The sequence below is a fragment of the Rhipicephalus sanguineus genome, chromosome 1, assembly GCF_013339695.2.
Source record: "Rhipicephalus sanguineus isolate Rsan-2018 chromosome 1, BIME_Rsan_1.4, whole genome shotgun sequence".
NCBI lineage: Eukaryota > Metazoa > Arthropoda > Arachnida > Ixodida > Ixodidae > Rhipicephalus > Rhipicephalus sanguineus.
Window position 1 is genome coordinate 67230004 of NC_051176.1, and position 21493 is coordinate 67251496.

Consider the following 21493-nt stretch of genomic DNA (forward strand, 5'->3'; position numbering starts at 1 on the left):
ATCCATGCGGTTCCATGGGAGGTAAACGGGGGAGTCGCAAAAGACCGCATTATAAACCGGTCCTGCACTATATGCGGTACGTTATAAGTGGTCTGCCACTGTAATTGAAAAAGTGAACTGAGCAAGATGTTATTGATGCATGTTGAAAACTGACACTAACTGACAAGCATGTGAGGAAGAGAATGAGAAATTTTCAATCTAAAAATATCTTGTGAGTCGTACACGCAAACCAGAACAGGATTGAGATACATCTACACACAGTTCAAAAACTTTGGCTCTAATGGAACACACAGAGATAGGAGAAGACCCAAATGGCTACGAATATTGTTTACTGTTTTAAAGGGGTGGTGCCACCAAATTTGTGGCTTGCGCATTCTTTGCTGTAAGCGTTTCCTATAGCTCCAGGAAGCATGATGCACGCACCAAGATTCATGTATTCTCGCTAAATAACTTAATATCGCTTTTGATTTGGACAACTTCGGTTTCGGTTCTGAGCGCCGAGGTGGGGCAGGACGTAGAAGTGTAGGAGGCGTGGTCACGTGACCACACAAGGCTGTGACGCACATAGCCAGGAAGCGATCGAAACTCGGGGAGTGATGTAGCAACCGAGCTTTGCCGGTACTACAGTGAACTAGAATGTATTCTAGTTCATTACAGCCGGTACGTACGTTGCGGAAGTGGCAAGGTCCGGAGGTCACTCACGTTACTACAGCAGATTTGGTGTGACGTCACTACAACTTTCGTTTGCCCATCCTACAGACTACGTCACTGTTGGCGCGCTAGCGATGGGTTTCGATCGGGAGAATGAGCATTTAGGTACACTTTGGAAGTGAATTAAAATATATTCTAAGCGTTTGCTGTGTCCAACCCTTCGTGTGGAATGTCCTTGCATACAGAGGAAACCCACAACAGGCTTGTTATAGCCTCGAAATTTGATGGCACCACCCCTTTAAGCAAAAAAAAATCAGTAGGGGTTCAAGAATGCTCAAGGGTGGTTTAGTACATGACAGCTAATGGAGCAAGAGCGCAAGGAACCATCTGTATGCAGCGTGCCTTCACACAGCTGGCAGAACAGATAGACCAAGTAAGTTTGTTCAGCAAGCACTGAGATCGGGCTAGTTTGTACTGATCCATAGCTTCTGAAAGCGCAAAAAACACGAACCACTTGTTCTGTTGTTCGGGTTTTTGTGCTTTCAGAAGATATGGAACTTTGTTCGTCCTCACCCCTCTCCAACAACCTGGCTCGATAGCAGTCAAGAACACGCATTTCGAGTACACTCAAACCTCAATATAACGAACACGGATATAACGAATTATCGGTTATGACGAAGTAAATTAAGAATAGTGTTGTCATGTACTATACAGTACTACATATAAATGCTTATAACGAATTTTCGGATATAACAGTTATTTTCGTAGCAGATGTGACTTTGTTATAATGAGGTTTGAGTGTATTAGTTGAGCTGAGGTGCCCTGGAGTCGAGATCGCTCAGTGGTGAGTTATCCCGAGCACAGGACATGTTGAATCCACCCCTTTCAATTTGTGCCAACCACAGCCAAGTCAGTGATTTCTAGTCAAATGACTGTATTTTGAATTTATGACTACTACTAAACCCCTGTCACACGGCACATGTAATATCATTTGCAGCAAATGTGATTAGGTATTAATGCCATTTTTGTAGCTGCTACGCGAGCATAGTGAATGACCTTCACAGCTAATGGCATTTGCCCATTGAATGCATTTTCCAAACTCATGCATGTGTGATGTGTAAACTTAACGACAGGGGCTTGGAAAAAGATTATGAAATCGATAACTTAAGGAAAAATTTAGTCAATGATAAAGTTATTATGAATGGCTGTTGTTAACTTTTTTATAACTTCTTGACATACAGTGTAATACTTGAAGTAATTTGTTCAACTCTATTCTTGTTCCCAGACTTCAACTTGATGCCAACGCCTCCTGTCAGCCATGTTTACAAATGCTTGTCAGTTCTTTCTTCTTTTTCAAATCCTCCATGCTGTTTTGGTGAAGTAGTGCCGCGGTAGCAACGTCAGGATTTCGCACGTGATATCTATCCACCAGCCATTGAAGCAAACTCTGCGGTTTCTTCAGCAGAGAATAATAAAATGGAAAAAAGCACACTGGACTGACGACAAACATTGACATCAATTGCGAACACCTTTTTCTATACCCGTGTAAGCCAGGAAAGCGAGATTGCAATGACATTCAGTTTAAATGTCATTTACTGCGAATGAGATTACACGTGACAGGGGTATTTGTCTGTTGTGTGGGCTCTTAACAAGCAGATAATAACCAGCAGAACCTACCAAAAGCAAAGCAAGAACCCTTTACTTCTAAAGAGGAAATTACCAAGGCAAAAGAGGTGGTGCCCGGTGCTTTGTAAGATGCCATCAAAGTACCTGACTATATTCGAGCATTAGGCGTAACAATGGTAAACAACATTCTTACGACACAACAAGATAAATAAATGTTTGTGCATCAGCACGTGCAAAAACATGTAGAGAGTTAGAGTGACTGAATTCAAAAGGCACTCTGTGGTACATTTGAATGCACAGGCCAACTGCACAGACCAAGTGCAATGAAATTTTGCGCTCTGCAAAAAGCCGATTTATAGGCAGTCTAGGTGGAGAAAATGCTGCCTGCGAAATGCGGCCTTCAAAATGCAAGTGGTTAGTACCTAAAGAAAGAACTTGCTAACAACTTTATTTTTAATACCGAAACTATAATAAACAACGCCATAACAGCTAACTGGAAGTGACGCAGATACCAGCGCGGCAGACAGACCACTGCAGCTGAATCATCTGCTCTGTGCTCTGCAAGTACTATGTGCATAGTACTTGCACATAGTACTCCATAGTACTCCAAAATCGGCTTTTTGCAGAGCGCAAAATTTCATTGCACTTGGTCTGTGCAGTTGGCCTGTGCATTCAAATGTACCACAGAGTGCCTTTTGAATTCAGTCACTCTAACTCTGTACATGTTTTTGTACGTGCTGATGCACAAACATTTATTTATCTTGTTGTGTCGTAAGAATGTTGTTTACCATTGTTACGCCTACATAGTGTTCCCCAGAATATTGTCTTCTGCCTGGTCATCGCTTGTGCTGTTGTTTGTCAGCTCCGTCACCTCAGCATTCGTCATCAACGAGCACCTCCCATTGTCAGCCTGGTTGCCATCAAGTGCCTCGGTACTCGTCGATGGTGTGCACTGCCTGTCTAAAACATGGACAGCTTGGACACTCACCAGTGCATTCCTTACAATCTAAGAATTGTTCCGTACATATGTGTGTCACACAGCGATACTTGAACCTAAGAGAGATGCGTGCGTTTGCGCGCGCAAGAGATGCGTACGCTAGATCTCGGCGCTTACGTTGCGCCCGCTACGGCCGTTGCGTACCTTACGGGCGCTTCTCTCGCGAGATCTCGACCGGTCGAGACAAACGAAATGGCTGCGTCCGACAGCAGTACAAGCGGCACGGCGGTCATGGCAGCGAATAAATCCCGCGTCCATTTCGGAATTGCCCTCGATTTGGAGCTCCTTGCCTACGTGAGTAGCTTGAATCCGTTCGCGGACCCAGTGCAGTGGACAGTGATCGCTGCAAAGATGCAGGAGATATTCGATGTCGTCGAGACTGCAGTCGCCCTTCAATAGCCACCGCTCTCGGTTTGTGGCCAAAAGGCGCTGATTCGAAAGGATGCAGGAAGGCATTTTTCCTCCCTCGCTGCTGCTCGCCTCGTAGAAGTCGTATCAACCGTCACCGTTCACCACACATCACCTCAACTACACTGTACCTCAACAAAATTTTGCACCATCGTAAAATCTTGCCTTGTCTCCTGCCTTGACTTGTGTCAACTAAGATCGGCTATTGTAGTTTATTTCTTAGCCACTAGATGGCGCAGAAAAACACGCCGAGACGAAGCTGCTGACGCCTAGACGCAGTCCACGTTTCGGTTGTTGCGTACGGTAAACTAAAAATGTAGGAGACAGCCTCAACTCTAACGCACGCAGCGCGCAGGCCGTTGCGTACGTACAGGTTTGCGCGCGCTAAACTAAAACTCTCTACTTTTAGGCTTGCTTAAAATAAGTTACAAAAATATGAACACCTCTTGTCGCCGGCACATCTCGAATGCTCGTCGGGGCTTTCTGTTGTTGGGTTTGCAGTGGCTGAATATTGAAGGCGCTGTGTCAGGATTCAACATTCTTTTCATTTTCAATGGCATTTGGACAAAGAGAGACCAGTCATTCACGAAGTTGTCATCTTTGAAGTGTGCCGAGCAATGCACCACACTTTTAGATGGCTCCCATATCTTTTGCTGTGCAAAAGCTGTGCGATAACCCACAACTTTCGGAGCTTTATGCTTTGTGAAAAAGCATGTAAGCTTATCCCGGCCGTGGCGTACGTGTTCAAGCAGCCTACAGCTACTAATTTCGTTGGCATCGTACTAAAAAAGAGTTGAAACCTTTCTGAACCAACTGCCCGTAGAGGGGCATCACGCCGCAGAAGAGGAAGGCATGCGGTGGCAGGGAGTTCTGCTCACAAGTGGCGGCGGGCCAGAATTTACATCATTTCTGGCTGTGTCCGATTTGCTTGGGCACACTGCTAGAGCTCCGTGTCATCTACTAGCTGGCAGCTACAGCACCAATAGACCTTTTTCAAGCAATCCCAGAACCTCCTGCGCACGCGCGCTCGAAGCACTATGGGAAAAGTGTGTACGGCGAGCCCTCCGGTAAGGTGGCTAGCCACCCTTACCTCCGGCTGTTCCGTCGATCGCTGCTCGTTGGCGCTGTGGGAGCACCAAAAGAAAAAAATGCGTCGCCGCTGGTTGACTACTTTAAATCCTAAATGCTACACATGTCTGAACGCACCTGCATCTATATCTTCGCATGAAATGCGAAAGGAATGATGAAGTCAGTGTAGGTATTACCGAATGGATGTGTATACCTGATGTAGCAGCGGCATGCGAGTTATCACGTGCCGATACAGGCACGTGCCGCTATGGCATTTAATGCCATAGCGGCTCGTGATCGAGTTTAACCAAACTGTGAGAGGTGTTAGTGTTCAGGTATACAGATGATTAATTGATTTTAGTTGACAAGTCACGCGCTGTACAAAGAAGTGAGCACATTCTAAATGTGTTTAAAGAAAAAGGAATGGGACTAGAATTCACTTGCGAGATGCCTTGCTCTGATAATTTGCAGTTTCTTGATGCATGCTTTTAAGTTTCACTGCAGAGCATGTTTGCGGGCAGTATAGCTCGCGTTTAGCGAAATCAGTGTTTAATTTCACGTCGGCACATTCGAATATTGTTAAACGAGTAATTGTGATGTCATGATTACGCACGACATTGGAAAAAAGCTTGCGCACATAAGATGAGCAGTAGTTTCCAGCTGCAAAGTGATCAAAGAGGCGGGATATCCTGCGTATCGTTGTATCAGTTTGCAAAAATCTGTTCGCATGGCAAAGAAAGATTAACACGGACGTCCTCCATCCGTAAATGATGAAGAAACTAGACATATTGCAGTTATTCCACATATGTATTAGAAGTCGCATGGCCTGAAGAGCGTAGGGAAGTGATGTGGGGGTGAAGGTTGTGTTTGCCGCCCCAAATAAGCTTAGTCGCATTAAGGTCGCAGGGGTCTGCGATGGGCAAAGAAAAATGCGGTCAGAGGCATGCCAATCGTTTTGTAAATTGTGTAGGAGTTAACCGCAAATTTCTCTTTCTTGTGTCCACACGTACATCGGCCAGACTGGTCGATGCATTAATACGCGCCTCAGCAAGCATCGAAATTCATTGAATGGAGCCGTCTCATCTCGCATCGCTACGACAGTCATTAAAATGTAATCCCATCTTCGAAAGCACAGTAATTTTGTACCATCAGCCTAATCAGACAATGCGAGAAATTTCAGAGGCATATCATGTCACAAATAACGCCACACTTTGTGTCAGTCAACCTTCTCAGTCGTTACAATACAAGGAATTTAACTTTATTAATCGACTGTAAGCACGAGCCTTGGTTGTTTGACTTTTTGTGCCTCTTTATGACACGCGCGACGCACTCCCATTTTTGTATATATGCTTTTTTTCACGTGTGCAACAAACTTTCACTTGTGTGAGAGCGCTTGTTTGTGCATTTCCTTCCTTGTACTGCTCCTTTCTTTTTTCGCTCTAAGTATTATTCCAACCTGTAGTTATAGCACCAACGAAGGTTAGTAGGCACTTGTCGTTCGTTACATATATGGTGCGAGCGACGCAATGAATGTATCTCATTTCCCCAAATGTCGACTACACTTTCTAGTGTATATACTCTTTAAATATCAGAACCTCACACTGTACTCGTCGACAGTGTTTGTGGACGTTGATTCCAATTGCATCCGCGAATCATACACCGCTCCTGTACTTCATAGGCAACCGAGTTGTATTTTTTTTTCACTTATGCCGTAAGGCGCGCTGGCGCCAAAAAAAAAATAAATAAATAAAAAGTGACGCTTCTGAGCTGTTCAACTGGTCCAACAGTGGGACAGATGGAAATCGTCGAGAGGCCGTTGCAGCTAAACACTGAAGTTCGTGATTGAATTGCGCAGTAACATGTTGCACCTTGCAAAATTCACTGTCTAAGAAGTCCTGGCATGGCGCAAACGGAAATAAGCTACAGCGCGAGGCCCGCGCGCTCATTGCGGCGGCTGCTGTAGCGTACACACATTTCCCATGAACCCTTGCGTGCCCGTTGGTGGCACTCGTGGACTTGAAAAAGGTCTATTATAAACTAAATACGCGACTGCAAGGTTTTTTACTGTCATTATCGTTAATTACCCAAATATGCTACATATATGCAGCCAATTATGCCTAAGTGAAATTTCGTTGCAGTTGGCCTTTAAAGAAATACGACATGATTTAACCAATAGTGGCATGGTCGGTTTTGTACAATAAAGTTCATGTAATAAATAATAATAATAATATCTGGGGTTTAACGTCCCAAAACCACGATATGATTATGAGAGACGCCGTAGTGGAGGGCTCCGGAAATTTTGACCACCTGGGGTTCTTTAACGTGCACCTAAATCTAAATACACGGGCCTCAGACATTTTCGCCTCCATCGAAAATGCAGCTGCCGCGGCCGGGATTTGATCCCACGACCTTCGGGTCAGCAGTCGAGCGCCATAACCACTAGACCACCGTGGCGGGGCAGTTCATGTAATAAAGATGATGATAAAGTTGATACAGGGAACCCTGCATTCTTTAGCATTCTCAAAGTACCTTAAAAACACATCCAAGAACCTTAGGAATCCATGGAATTCAATATGAAAACTTCTTGCCAATGATCCAGTGATTAACCGAATGCTCAAATGGCAGTGAGATTGCTTACAGAGCTGTGGTAGAGCCCAACAATGTGCCACTTAGCCTCTACTTAGCAATAGACAGCACAAAAAGCCCTGTAAAGCCAGTTGTAGTGTAGGTCTACTTTTGTGAGGGTGCCCTTCATAAAAGACTTGCCAGACTTTGGACAGTCTCCAAGAATATGAAGCTAACAGTACAATGTGGAATACAGTTAAACCTGCCTATAACGAACCTCCATACAATGAATTCCTTGATGTTACGAGGTTCACTGTTGTTAATCTATAAAAGCGTATGTATTTACGACCTCTATGTAACAAAGTGGCAGCGTGAGACACTCTTGATATAACGAATTTTCGCTGCTGACAGCCTAGAGATTTTGCCCTGAATTTTGTTATTTTGGCACGAGCAGGAGGCACATGCATTTTCTGCAGTTGCTCCACCGACGACGGACCGCGAAGCGGCAGCATCGTGCATGGCGTGGTCGAAGCCCAGCAAGTGCGAGCGCTCGTTTGTGCGTTTGCATGTGCAAAAACACTGCATCAAAGTGCCATCTGCCATATTAGTGACAGCATGCCAAAATGAAACTACTTACTTGACAGCTTAGCGACAAACATACATGCCGTTGTGCTGCATGTGCACAATGTTAAAAAAAAAAAGAAACATTTGTGGTTTTCGTTTGGCTAACCTTTGTAACAATGAACAGGGTGCAATAGAATCTCGTTGGTCTTGGGACTTTAAATGGAATATCACGATTACTATGAATATTCACAAAAAGGATCTCAATAATTTACATTGCAGAAAAAGAAGAAAAATAAAACAGGAAGAAAGAAGCACTGGCTGCAGCCATAGGTTCCTATCATGCAAAGAAGTTTCAGCAATGCAAACTGTCCAGGGTTGCCTTTTGCAGACAAATAGTGCAGACATTTTATTAGAACACACAGTGCCATACCTGGTTGTAGACGTTCATAAGTGTCAGGTGGTCCCCAGCTGGAGAAAAGAAATTCTTGCGTGCCGTGTCAGCATGTAAGGCCTTGTCCTTGGGCCGGTAAAAGACCGAGCTGTTCACCGACAGCATGGCAGAAATGGTGAGCACCTCCTCTGAGCATCGATACTTCTCGGATGCAATGAGCATTTTTGCCATCATGGGGTCGACGGGAAATTCCGCCATCCGACGGCCAAGCTTTGTGAGCTCGCCCAGATGATTCAGAGCACCGAGCGCATACAGTTGCTCCAGGGCAAGCACCTGTTAGTGATGGCAAGGCAACAAGGTATGTTTCGTAATGCACATGCCGCATTGGCTGGCTCAGAAACTGAGCTATGGAATTCTGCTGCAGACAAAACATTAGAGACTTTCTTAACCATCAGGAGCAGTGACACTTTCATGACAGGGCAAGTGCTAAGGCACGTACATGCCGTGTGAAAATGTGGGACATGCTAGAGGACAGCAAATGTCTGAAAGTCAGGTAATGTCCTGCAATTAAGACATCTGCACAGCTGAGCTGTCACTAACATAAATCAATCACTAGAATCAACTTTCCACAGTAGTCAGAGAACTTGCGAAGCCAGTGCATAAAAATGTGAGTTCGACGAAGTTTCATTGCATGTGCTTACTAACACTACTTAAGACGTTTCTTCAATGAATTTTTAGGAGTTTAAACATTAGCCTGACACAAAATTTAGTGAAGCCTAACGGAAGTAACACCCTCAAGCGTTCTTAATGTATAATTGCATGAATTCGAGCTGTGCAGGCAGACATCATACCACCTTTAACATAACAGTATTGAAACTGAAAGTGAATGGAAAGAAAGAATTTTTATGGAGGGCTTCTCTGCTAGAATGAGACAAAGCAAAGTCAAGCTGCTTGCTTCATTGCCCAAAAAAGCTAGTGGCAGTATTTTTCTAAAAATACAACAATGCAATCTGAATTAACAGAGCAAGCTGGCCGAGTGGGTAAGTTAGCATGTTGGGGTAAACGTGCAGCGCGGCACAGACGAAGGACATCTATATAAAAGAACATCTGAAATTTTGGTTGCTAGAAAGCTTTGGCATCCAATTTTTCGGACTTCCTGTCCAAATTTTAGGTCCAAAACGGCATAAATTGAGCCCCCACCTCTGCCACATCTTTCATCTCCATGTTGGAACCAGCGTTTTCTTGAGTTAATAAATTTGCGACCGTAGCGGAGCTTGAAAGGCAGCGTTGCCGCAATACGAGAGTGTAATGAGGTGAAGCATATTGAAAATCTGAAGGGGTCACTTTCAATCGGACGTTGATTGTATTTGCATTTGGGAAGTTCGAATTGTTTGAATAGTAAAATTCCAGTGCGAATCGAATCAAATATCAAAACTCTATTAGAAAAATATTCGAAATTTTGAATATTTGCACACCCCTAATGCATACTCATTCCAAAAAGGTGGCCTTTCCTTTCCACTCTCTTCTATCTTTCACTCTTCCTCCTCCACTGCTCTCCCCACAAACACCGAGTCATGCTCCTCCCTAGGGCAGCAGAACTACCATAGCAGTGATGGTAGAGCATCTGCCTCCTCTGCGGGACATTCTGGTTTCGATTTTCGGTGCTGATGGGCACCCACCAGTTTCTCTGAAGAGGAGGGAGCTACTCCGACCTTGTGCTTGTTAGTGCAAGCACTTGCATCAAGAATGTGGTTTTTCCCACGGAGCAAGAATTCTTGAGGAGGCGAAACTGCGCTCGCCCGGGCGTCCTAATAAAGTCACTGAATCGGGCACAGCGCTTACGCGCCCTCTGTCGTGAGTGTCCGCTAGCGGAGAAGGAAAAATGCGCGCGTCCCTCTCACCGCGCTCTCCGACGAAGCTCGTCGGTTCAAGGCCATTCGTCGCCGATTCGCCGTTCGCGCTTCACGCCCGAATGAATGTGTTCTTGTGCGTCCTCGCCGGCTCCACATTTTAACGCGACAGCGTTAAGGAGCTCGTGTCGCAGAAATACCGGTGTCGGCGTCGGTGAGGCTAGCAACTGAGAAGGCGATGCACACGGGGCCCGATTACGCTATCGTGTTCTACTCTTGAAGGCGAAGCTCAAGTGCACTCCAAGATTTTTCGGTGAACTAACGAGAAAAATGGCGTCACATACAGGAAAATTACTAGCGTGATATATTTTGTACAACGCGAAATCTATAATTTTTGAAAATGTGAACTAAATTAGTTAGGTGTAATTTATCTCAACGAATGATGGGACTTGCCCTATATGCCATCAATTCAGATTTAGGTTGTTGCGGCGGCCGCATTTAGATGGAGGCGAAATGCTAAAGGCCCGTGTGCTTAAGGGGGGACATGGCTTGTGGAGACCAAAAATCGTCAAAGAAAAAAAGTATTTTTTAAATTATATTATTAACTTCTACAGCTATTATTTCGCATGTAAAGCCTAAAAGAAGTCTTATAAGATCAGTATTTCATCTGCAGTTTAGATCTGTGCAACGAGTACGAGCTGAACATTAAATGTTTTTGGGTCATTTATTTAGCTTGTCGGAGTGATACCTCATGATATAGAACAGCTACAGCTGTAATTACTTTTTTAACATAAAGCCCAAGCTGTGTATCACAAAGTGCTGAGAGCAGAATTCTAATTTTCTGCTCATAGATTTCTTAAAATTGATTTTGTTTTTTCTTTACGGTAGTCATGGTACAAACATTGAATTTCGATCATCTGCAGAATGACTAGTTATGATCCGATCTGAAAACTGTTTGCAGCGTTGCACTTATTGCATATAGTAGTATCTAGCTATCTGATAATATTCACTTTCTGCCGAACGGCTTTTTTCCTATTGTCTCCGGAAACAATAGAGAGGCAGCTATGTGTATCTCGTAAACCAGTTTGCTTACAAGAAAAATTATTGTATATTTGAAATCAGCATGAAAAACCAAACAAGTCTATTTAATTTCATCAGGTTTGGACATAAGATACAGAAAATATCTCCACACACCATGTCCCCCCTTAAATTTAGGTGCACGTTACAAAACCCCAGGTGGTCGAAATTTCACGTTGTCTTTTTCTGAGGACATTAGACAGGTAGCTGGGACCGCGCGCGCAAAGAATGAAGGCACGGCGTCTCGTAACAACACCGGCCGTTTCGGTTTGCCAAGGAGAACTTCGCCACCAAGCTCGCCATAATAGCGCCGCCTGTCTATGTCACTGTCCGAGAAGTGCTTCTCGCAAACGTGTATAGTCACGAGGCGTCAGCTGTCGGTCTTTTCTTGGAATAGCGCGAGCCCACGCTTCCAACCTCACTGGGTCACTAGGAACTTTGAAGGTAATTGCCTTCTCCTTGCAGGACGCGTACCCACTGCTGCAGTTCGGCACGACACATTTCCGCCCCATCCTGAAGAAACACTGGTCGAAACCTGCAAAGCCACGCCCGCTGGATAAAAAGCGTGCGCTTTTTAAAGAAACCAGCAAATCGCGAGGGGACTTTCCCTCCCAAGGCCACCTACGCATGCGCGCGCACAACATGCGAGCGAGGAGCAAGGGGCGCGTGCATGCGGCGGCAGACGTCGTCTGCTCAGGGGTCACTAATAGCAGTTCGTTTCAAGCGGTGTACGGCCTATAATTCTGGCAGTATTGATTAGTAACAGCGGCTAAAATATCTGTCATATCTACCGATTGATGTTACAGACAGAAATCTCAGAAATTTTACAATGTACGAGGCGCTATCACGATTTTTATGCGTCGCGTCCATAGAAGAGCATGTAAAAGATGGCAACAGGCCGAAAGCGTCATCTGTCGCGCTTCGGCGTAAATCGCATTCCGCCGTGACGCTATCGCGCCGCCCTCGCACGCTGCCGCGGCCTCGAGATTCTCCTCCTCAAATACTTCTTTCTCCGTGGTTTTTCCACTCTCTTATCTCTCACGGCCCCACGGCACTGCGCCGTGCTCCCATGTCATTTGTGGAAATTGGTATCTTTCCTAACCTCAAACAACCATCTGGATAAAGATTACCCCTACATGCACACGATGCAAAAAGTTAGATAGCAGCTTCATAAAGGGACTTGCTTCATGGTAGTCGGACGGTAAGGTGTGACAGTGCACTTTCTGCATTTCATTATTGGTTTTCGAAGTAGAATCGTCTGGAATTCATTAGTATCGTGGAGGAATCATTAGGGTCAACTTTTTTTTTTTAAGGTTTGGAAATGGCTAGAAACCCTCGGTCGACAAGATTTAAATGACTTTGGGATCTGTGCCATTGTCACTGATTACCAAAAAAAAAAGCAAAGAACAAGAACAGCAAAGATGGGGATGGAACAAAAAAGCAAGCAATGCAACATAAAAACTTCTGCAAACATACCAATGTCTCATGAGCAGGTGGGTCCAGGAAGTCGAAGTGGAGCAGATCGTTGATGCCTAGCGACTTGAGCATGAGCACTACATTTCCTAGGTTTACCCGCTGTATCTCGGGCACTGTGTTATCCTCGAGCTCATGCTCGTATGCCCATGCCGTGTACAGCCGAAAGCACTTGCCTGCAGCCACACGACCTGCGCGGCCCGAACGCTGCCGGGCTGATGCCTGCATTCGAGTGGTTGAGAAGCCTTGCTACAACAAACTTCACTACAATTAAACATTTTTCCACTCACTCATCAATGCCCATAAAGAATGCTACATTTACTCGCATGATGATTGCACTTTTATTTTTCTCAAAAAATGAATTCAAACGAGTTCCAGGTCAAAACTATTATGATGATTAAAATGGCCATAATTAAAGAATATCCAGCTCAAGAAGGCCTACCTTTCTGCTAAAGGTGCATGTTCACTTTGCTTTGCATGAACTGCTCCATGGAAAGCGTAGTGCATACGTGGGGATTGCAAAAATTGAAAAAAGAAAAGAAAGTGCCCATTTCGAGATCTCCAACGCTTGTATACACTCAAACCTCAATATAACAAACATGGATACAGTCGAACCCACTTATAACGATCCCACATATAACGATCTATCGGTTATAACGACCATATTTGGGTGCACTTACGATTTTGCTATGCTAACCATTGAAGCTGCGTCCAGATATAGCGAACATTTTTCAAAGCCTCCTACTTTTACAACGAACACTTCGGACACGGTCGCGGTAAAAACATGGCGCATACGAAGCGAAAAAAAGTTAAGACATGCCTTCTAAAGCGTGACGGGCGCGCGCTCGCGCGTGCCCCGCTCCAGTTTACTTGCGATTAAGATACCCAGATCGGCGAGCACCGCACGCAGATTTCGGGTGCTGCGAGCGAAGTTTCCAGGCATTTCTTCAGTGATAGAATGGCAGTGAGGGGAAAAAAAATAGTAGGCAGCATGAAACCTTGCGGTCAGCTTTCGCACGGTAACCTTTCCTGGCGCCGTTCTCTGCAGCTACGACCGCCTGCGATGAACCAAACAATGCCTTGGAATGCAAGAAGGCATAAATGCAAGAAGTGATAACCGCGATAGCTTTCCATCGCAAAAAGGTTCACTGCATCCCTAAACTCGTCGACGCCACAATGTGCCGCGAAAAGTCGTCCGTCTTTTTGGTAACGGCAGAGACCGGTCGATCGGTGATTACGACTTCCGCGTGATTGCGGCGATGGCTTCCCGGATAAGCATCAGAAAAGAACGAAGGCAAGGTGGCGGACGTCGATGAACGTGAAATTATGCCTTATAGCCGACAACCTTATCACAGTCATCTGTATATACTCGGCTTTGCGTGTGGCGTACACCGTAAACTGTGGATTGACGTCGTTACGAGCGCGCCATGCTGCCGTTTGCAAGTTCGCTGCCGCTGCGTTGTGCGAGACCGCTTTTTTTTTTAAAAGCGCGTCGCTTTGTAGAAACGAAAGTAGCTCGCTGTTGTTGAGCGGCGCGGGCACCGAGAAACGTCGCTAGGTGACAACTGAAGTGCGCCGCGCATCATCGTGCAGGGCCGCGAGAGCATCGCGGAGACGTAGAGTGCGCGTTGCTTGGAAAATGCTTGTTTTCGCCGCGTTGAACGAAGAGGCTAGTCGCCGCATCCGTGTACGGTCCGGAGTGTAGCAAGCACGAAGAACGTACAAACGCACGCATACGGCATACAGCAAGCGGCCCGGGCAGTGACTCCGCGACCCGAGTAGGCGACGCACTGCACGCAACTAGCCACGGATGATCGGCTCCACAACGCGGTACCGCGCTTCGGTGAAACGGTTTCAGCTCATTGCAAAGGCGGTTAATTCACTCGTGAGCACGCAGCGGGCGTCGCTTCACGACGCGAAAAGGCTTAGCTTGTCACCGAAGGGGTTGTTAGCACTTTTATTTAATAAAAGTGCACAAAGAAAAAAAAAAACGGCTTGGCCGCTAAGCGCACGTTTTTAAGGGCGAGTCCATATACAACGAACTACTGATATAACGACCACTTTTCGCGACACTTTCGAGTTTGTTATAAACGGGTTCGACTGTATAACGAATTATCGGTTATAACGAAGTGATGCCTAGTCTTGGTAATAGATACAGTGGTCGGAATATACGCTTATAATGAATTTTCGGATTAGCGAAGTTATTTTCAAGTCAAATGCCACTTCATTATAATGAGGTTTACTAAATGTACTTGCCGCCTTTATCAATGCTTCCTCTTATCTACAATATATCAAAACGACAGGCTGCTGTATATGGCTCTTCAACCTTGACAGCTTTTGCCATGTTTGTGAATAACACGCACATTGCACCAAGTCAAAACGAAACTGCCACTTTTCATCCTCAATGCAATCGTGGATGATGAGCGTGTGGCTCTCAGTATGCACCGATTTGAAACTACTGCCTGCCACAACCACTTAGAGATGAAACCACAGTCACTATTGCTGTGATCATGGACAGTGACCATTCGGTTCTGAAAGTACACAGCCAACACAAGAGTTATACGTGGTGGTAACTGCAAGAATAAAGGCTATTTGGGCCTATTTATGCCCTCATAAATAGGCATAAAGTTATTCTGGAGTTTATATTGTTCCCATACAATTCTTGCTGCGGACCTTGTGGTGCGGAGACCGCTGCTTTATTCTGGTTGGCTGCTAGTGCCACTTTTACTCTCTTGTGCTGCACGTCTACATTGCTCTGCACTTGGACTATTTATAAAGGGCAATTTGAATTACTCGGGGTAAGACCAAACATGTCCCAACAAGTGAGAGTTTAATGGCATTAAATAATGCCTATGCTTGGTGAGACAAGTGGACGAGCCTGACTTATCCAACTTTTTAAATTGACAAGTCAAATTAAGGAGCTTCAGTTGCAGTAATTTATATGACCTATATCCCCCTCAGCCGCGGTGTGTACAATTGTACACATCAACTTCGGAGGTGCGTCACGCATCGTGTGTTTCTTCAAATGGCTTGAAACGCAGGGTGCACATTCGTGCAGGCTTCCAGAGTGGCCAACTAGCGGTCATTTAACTTCAATGTGCTTCACTTTGCTGGAGACACTACCATGTTCGACGATCACTCGACGTGGCGCCTTCCAGGACCAACATTAAGCGGAAGGTCAGAGAGGCGGAGAGGACTTATTGGATGGCAGCGATGGAAAAGAAGCCGGCTCTGAGTAACTACCGAAAGGGAAAAAACGAAATAAGGAGGGAAAGGTTTTATGATAATTCAAGGGGAAGCGCATTACTGTTTGAAGCAAGGTCGGGCTGCCTTAGAACGCGTAGTTATAAAGCGAGATTCAGTAACGAAGAAGAACAATGTACATGCTGCGGGGGAACTAAGGAAACGATAGAACATGTACTGATTGAATGTGGCGATATTCGCCCAGGTATACGTGTGGGCACGAGTCTACATGAAGCCTTGGGTTTTAGGGACAACAATGGAAAGCTGCACACGTCCGCGATAGAAATAAGTAAGAGACGGTTAGAGTATTGGTGGCAGAAAAGTAGACATAAAGAACAAGAATAAATAATGGGGGAAAAATAAGGTCATTCTGCCTTAAGAGGCAGAGAGATGGACCGTGAATTTATATTGTTTTGGTATAATAACATAGATTTAATCAATGTAGATAAGGTATTAGGCCAACATGAAACAAGGAAGCTTTTTTCTTTTCTTTTTTTCTACGAGCCTGGTGGCAGACATGTCACCGCCCCGTTATAAAGGGGACGCTCATAGCATCCATCCATCCATCCATCGTCAAAAGTATTTTTTTTTCTTTGCTCGAAACAAACACAACCGAAAAACAAACTGTGCATACATTTTGGGCCTTATATTTGATTCTTTTTATGCAAGGATTGAAGTTGGCTGATTGCAGAATAATTAGATATTTAATTAGAAGCTAATTTGACAATTGCTGAAACTACCACAAAACAACACATTCCTTCATTTTCTTTCTTGGAATGTAATACTGAGTGCCTTAGAATCATGCCATGCGAATATGACGCATTTGCAGACAGTGCATCATAATTTGCGCCTGAAGGGGATTACAAAATGTCACGACAACATAATTCCACAGCAACAAACTTTTACATGGGTCCCATCCATTTCATAGTACATAGCGGGATTTGACTGTAATGAATTCTAAAACTTGCTAGGTTGAAAGCTTGTTACTATAGAATGCATAATAAAAATTGTGTTAACTGCTCCTGAGGATATGCTGTCAAAATACATGACATCACGAGGACCTAGTGTGAAGATGTAAAAGTGGTGCTGCCATGTATCTTTGCTGTGGCATTCTTTCTGGTTTACAAGTCTCCTACAGTAAAAGCTCGCTAATTCGACTCTCGTTAATTCGGAAAATCGGTTAATTCGGACACGTCATCTGGTCCCTGTAAATATAAGCATCACTCTATGAGACTGGGCGCTCGTTATTTTGGACAGATTTGACCGCAAATCGGATAATTCGGCGACTTTCGGGCCGCTGGCGAGGCTTGAAAACGAAAAAAGAACAATTCGGAACAAAAGTGAAGCTCAAACGCAGCATCGCCATGGCTATCAATTATCGACTTGGCTTAGATTGAGACTGGTTGAACGCCTTTTTTTTCGCGTGTGGGTTTTGTTGCTTTGTTCCCGTTGGTGTGCTGCATCGTTGATCGCCGATTTATCGAGGAACGTTTCAGTACGGCTCCTTTAGCTTGATCGTTGCTGGTGCTTTTGTGCCGACTTCTCGTGCGACCGCACTCTCCGCCGATGGCAACGCCGGCGAAGCGGCCCAAGTACGAGGCCAAGGACTTCACCACCAAAGTAGAAATTTTGCGTGCTCTGAATAACGGGCTCTCCCGACAAGAAGTGATGAAGAGTGATGAAAGGGGATCCTTGTATCGACGGCAAAAGAAGCAAGGAACGAGTAACCGTACTTTTAGCCGCCAACGTGACGGGAACAAAGCGCTTGCTGCTTCTCGTTATCGGAAAGGTTCAAAAGCCACGCTGCTTCAAGAACATCAACAATCTTCCTGTGGATTACCGTGCCAACCGAAAAGCGTGGATGACGGGTGAAACTTTTGCGGACACTGCAGACATCATGCGAGCTGCTGAGCACCTTGAAGGGCTCAGACAAATTGTGTCCATGCGAATATCTGCTCGCAAACAGACAAGCATCCGCGATTACTTTGTTAAGTAAAGGTATGTTGAAAAAACTTGTGCATTATTGTTTATTTCGACCATTCGATAATTCGGACATTTTTTCCGGTCCCTAGAAATCCAAATTAACGAGCTTTTACTGTATTAATGACAGCACAAGCGATTTTGATATTCCAGAAATTTAATTTACAAACTCAGCAACATGCATGCTTTTTTCTTCTTCTTCAGTTCCATTTAATATAACAACTAGCTTGGACTAATAGGGAGTTTTAGATTTTGCATATTAGTACCATGAGTACAAAAAAAAAAAACCGAACCAGTTTAAAGCAGAATGCAAACCAGATTTAGGGTTCTGTGTATGCAAAGGTCCTTTGTTTTACTCAAACATGCAAAACCTAAAACTCGCTACTGTTACAGCTAGAGGCTCTTGTTCACAGGATACAATAGAGTCTTCGTAGAGGCACAATCAGATGTGCTTTGAACGTTAGGTCCTTTTCCAGTAAGCAGACTAGGTTGCTCACCTTGGAGATGGGCGTGACGACCAGTGAGTCCATGCCTGTGCGCGCATTGTAGCTGTTTTGCTTGCAGAAGCCCGGGTCAATCACGTAGATTATGCCATCGATTGTCAGGGAGGTCTCTGCAATGTTAGTCGCCAGCACCACCTGCAAGCATCCAAAACCAACCCCAACAAAATATCAGGAAAGGTTGGTGGCAGTTCTTCCTTTGTAAGGGTCACGTCCAAACAATACGCATTTTAAACACAAAACTAGAGCTGTGCGAATAGCAAAATTTTGGGTGCGAAGCGAATTCGAATATTGAAGTGTGAGTGCGAATCGAATTGGATATTTTTCTAATATTCTTCGAATAATTCTCTAATATTTTTCTAACACTTCCAAGCGAAATTGCAGAAAAAAAAGTTGGAGAGGATTCCTAAGCATATTCTTATGAGATAGCAACATGAAAGTGTTTCTTTCTAGGTTGATGAAGCGCTGGCGGGGTGGTGTTTCATAGTTGTCTTATCAAGGAGGCAATGTAGAGGCCGAATTGTATTTATGTACACGATTTGGTGCAACCAAAGTGTTGCTGACAACACTTTACACGTGATAGGCAAAGATGCCATTTCCTCAGCCTCTCGTCCTGTTTCAACTTCTGTGGAAGCCCAACTGATGTGGCGGACAAGGGTGTGCTCCCTTCAAGTCCGGAGTTCCAAATCTGCCTCATAGACGTCGATATATAAGAACGTCTGAAATTTTGGATGCTAGAAAGCTTCGGCTTCCGATTTTTCAGACTTCCTGCCCAAATTTCAGGTGCAAAACAGCAATAATTGAGCCCCCACTTCTGCCACATCTTTCATCTCCATGTTGGAACCAGCGTTTTCTTGAGTTAATACACTTGAGACCGTAGCAGAGCTTGAAAGGCAGCTTTGCCGCAGTACCGGGGTGTGATGAGGTGAAGCATATTGAAACTCTAGGGACCACTTTCAATCGGACGTTGATTGTCTCTTGGCAAAGTTCGACCGTAACGGAGCTTGAAAGGTAGCTTTGCCGCAATACCAGGGTGTGATGAGGTGAAGCATACTAAAACTCTAGGGACTACTTTCAATCGGACGTTGACTGTCTCTTGGCAAAGTTCGACCGTAACGGAGCTTGAAAGGCAGCTTTGCCGCAATATCGGAGTGTGATGAGGTGAAGCATATTGAAAATCTAGGGACCACTTCCAATCGGACGTTGACTGTGTCTCGGCAAAGTTCGACCGTAACAGAGCTTGAAAGGCAGCTTTGCCGCAATATCGGAGTGTGATGAGGTGAAGCATATTGAAAATCTAGGGACCACTTCCAATCGGACGTTGACTGTGTCTCGGCAAAGTTCGACCATAACAGAGCTTGAAAGGCAGCTTTGCCGCAATATCGCAGTGTGATGAGGTGAAGCATATTGAAAATCTGAAGGGGTCACTTTCAATCTGACGTTGACTGTATTTGTTATTGGGAAGTTCGAATAGTTCGAATAGTAAAATTCCAGTGCGAATCGAATCGAATAGCAAACACTATTAGAAAAATATTTGAAATTTCGAATATTCACACACCATTACACAAAACAATACAGTAGACTGTATACAGCTGTGTTGACATGATAGTAATGCTCCTTTAAACATTCGTTGAAGCATCTGCCCGTCATGTCAACACGGCTGTTCAAGGCCATCTCGGCATACATTGTAGAGATTGTGGTTGTAAACCGGAATTTGAAAAGTGCACCGTTGTCGCAAAACGTCGTGAGCAGCTCACGCGTGAAATTATAAAAGCTAATCAAATGCAACAGCTGGGTGACCTCTGTGTAAGCATGTCATCCGTTGCCCTAACCAAAAAGGAAATCGTGTATCTGGCTGTGATGCAATAGGTTGTGCATTTGTGCTGATGTGTGCTGGTATTATCATGTGCACATATTTCTAGCGTTTTCGCTAATAAAATTCAGTGGAAGTCAGCGCCTGTGTTGTGTCCTTTCATGTGTCCTCGTTCACTTAGCGCTGTGCAAATATGTCAATTCTAAATCACCAACTAGCCCATGCTGCCGTTCTATCAAATTAATCGCTAGTACTTGAACTACTTATAATAAAAAAATAACATCCGTACATTACAAGACATAATAAAATGCTGCTTGTGTGTTTCTATTTCATTCATGGGCAAAAGAACTTGGCGTTGCCAAGGAGAACGGCGCGGGTGGTTTAAAAGTTGTGTTTTCGCAGGGCTCCTCTCTGGTTGCGTCTCAGTGGTAGCTTCATTATCACGTGTGCTTTGCACGCTCATGAAAGTCGCTCTAACGGGAAGTTCAACAAAATGCCACCTCCCTGTTACGTTTCGGCATGTCTGAATGGTGTGCGCCGCTCGAGCAACAGCAGCTGCAGCAAAGAAACCAACGTGACTTTCCAATGGTGCCGCAAATAAACCCACACCAAAGTGGCTGAGTGCCGTGCCTCTGCGACAGTGTGCTAAACAACCAAGAAATCTGCATGTGTGCCTGCTGCACTTTCGTGCAGAGGATTACGAGATTAACCGCAACTTGGGCAAGGCTTGGAATGTGCCCTTCAGAGCAGAAACCACAGCGTCGGCTGCCGGGCAGTGAAGGCGGGCAACGTTGGGCAAGGCAAACGCTACGTCAGGTGGCCCTCTCCAAGCGGGCGATTTGAAGTGCGCTAACGCTGTGCAGACCACTAAAACGTGATTTTATTTCAAACTAAGCACTTCCTTGGCACGAAACATGCACTACGAGGTTTCTGGAACGTTATTTCAGCAATCAATGTCGACTCAACATTTGCCTTTAGTTTCCCTTTAAGTGCCAATGACGTCGTCCTAGACTTCCTGCAAAATTTTCTAGCTGCCATAGCTGTTCAAGGCCACTAAACAAAGAAAAAGTTTTTGTCATTCAAAAATATGCTCAAGTGAATCTTTTTAAGGGTTGTTTAAGTTGATTTCTTCACTAGGTGACTAAGAACAGCCTATATAAAGTTGTGTTTGAGCACATAACTTTGTGTTTGAAACACGTCAGCGGTGTGTTTTCATGCCGCGTCCATCAAAGAGCATGAAGCCCTGCACAATGCAACAATAAACGAATGCAGCCATGTAGTAACCAA

At 44.8% G+C, this 21493-nt stretch overlaps 1 protein-coding gene across 1 annotated transcript in view; it reads right to left on the reverse strand.

The window, feature by feature from the left end:
- LOC119392672 (pre-mRNA-splicing factor ATP-dependent RNA helicase DHX16) overlaps nt 1-21493 on the reverse strand; it is a 179757-nt gene that overhangs the window by 101005 nt on the left and 57259 nt on the right. Inside the window, exons 17-19 of the mRNA XM_037659702.2 lie at nt 18391-18531; nt 12674-12892; nt 8310-8603 (exon numbers count right to left, since the gene is read on the reverse strand). Coding sequence (XP_037515630.1) covers nt 8310-8603; nt 12674-12892; nt 18391-18531 — 654 coding nt within the window. The remainder of the gene's footprint in view (nt 1-8309; nt 8604-12673; nt 12893-18390; nt 18532-21493) is intronic.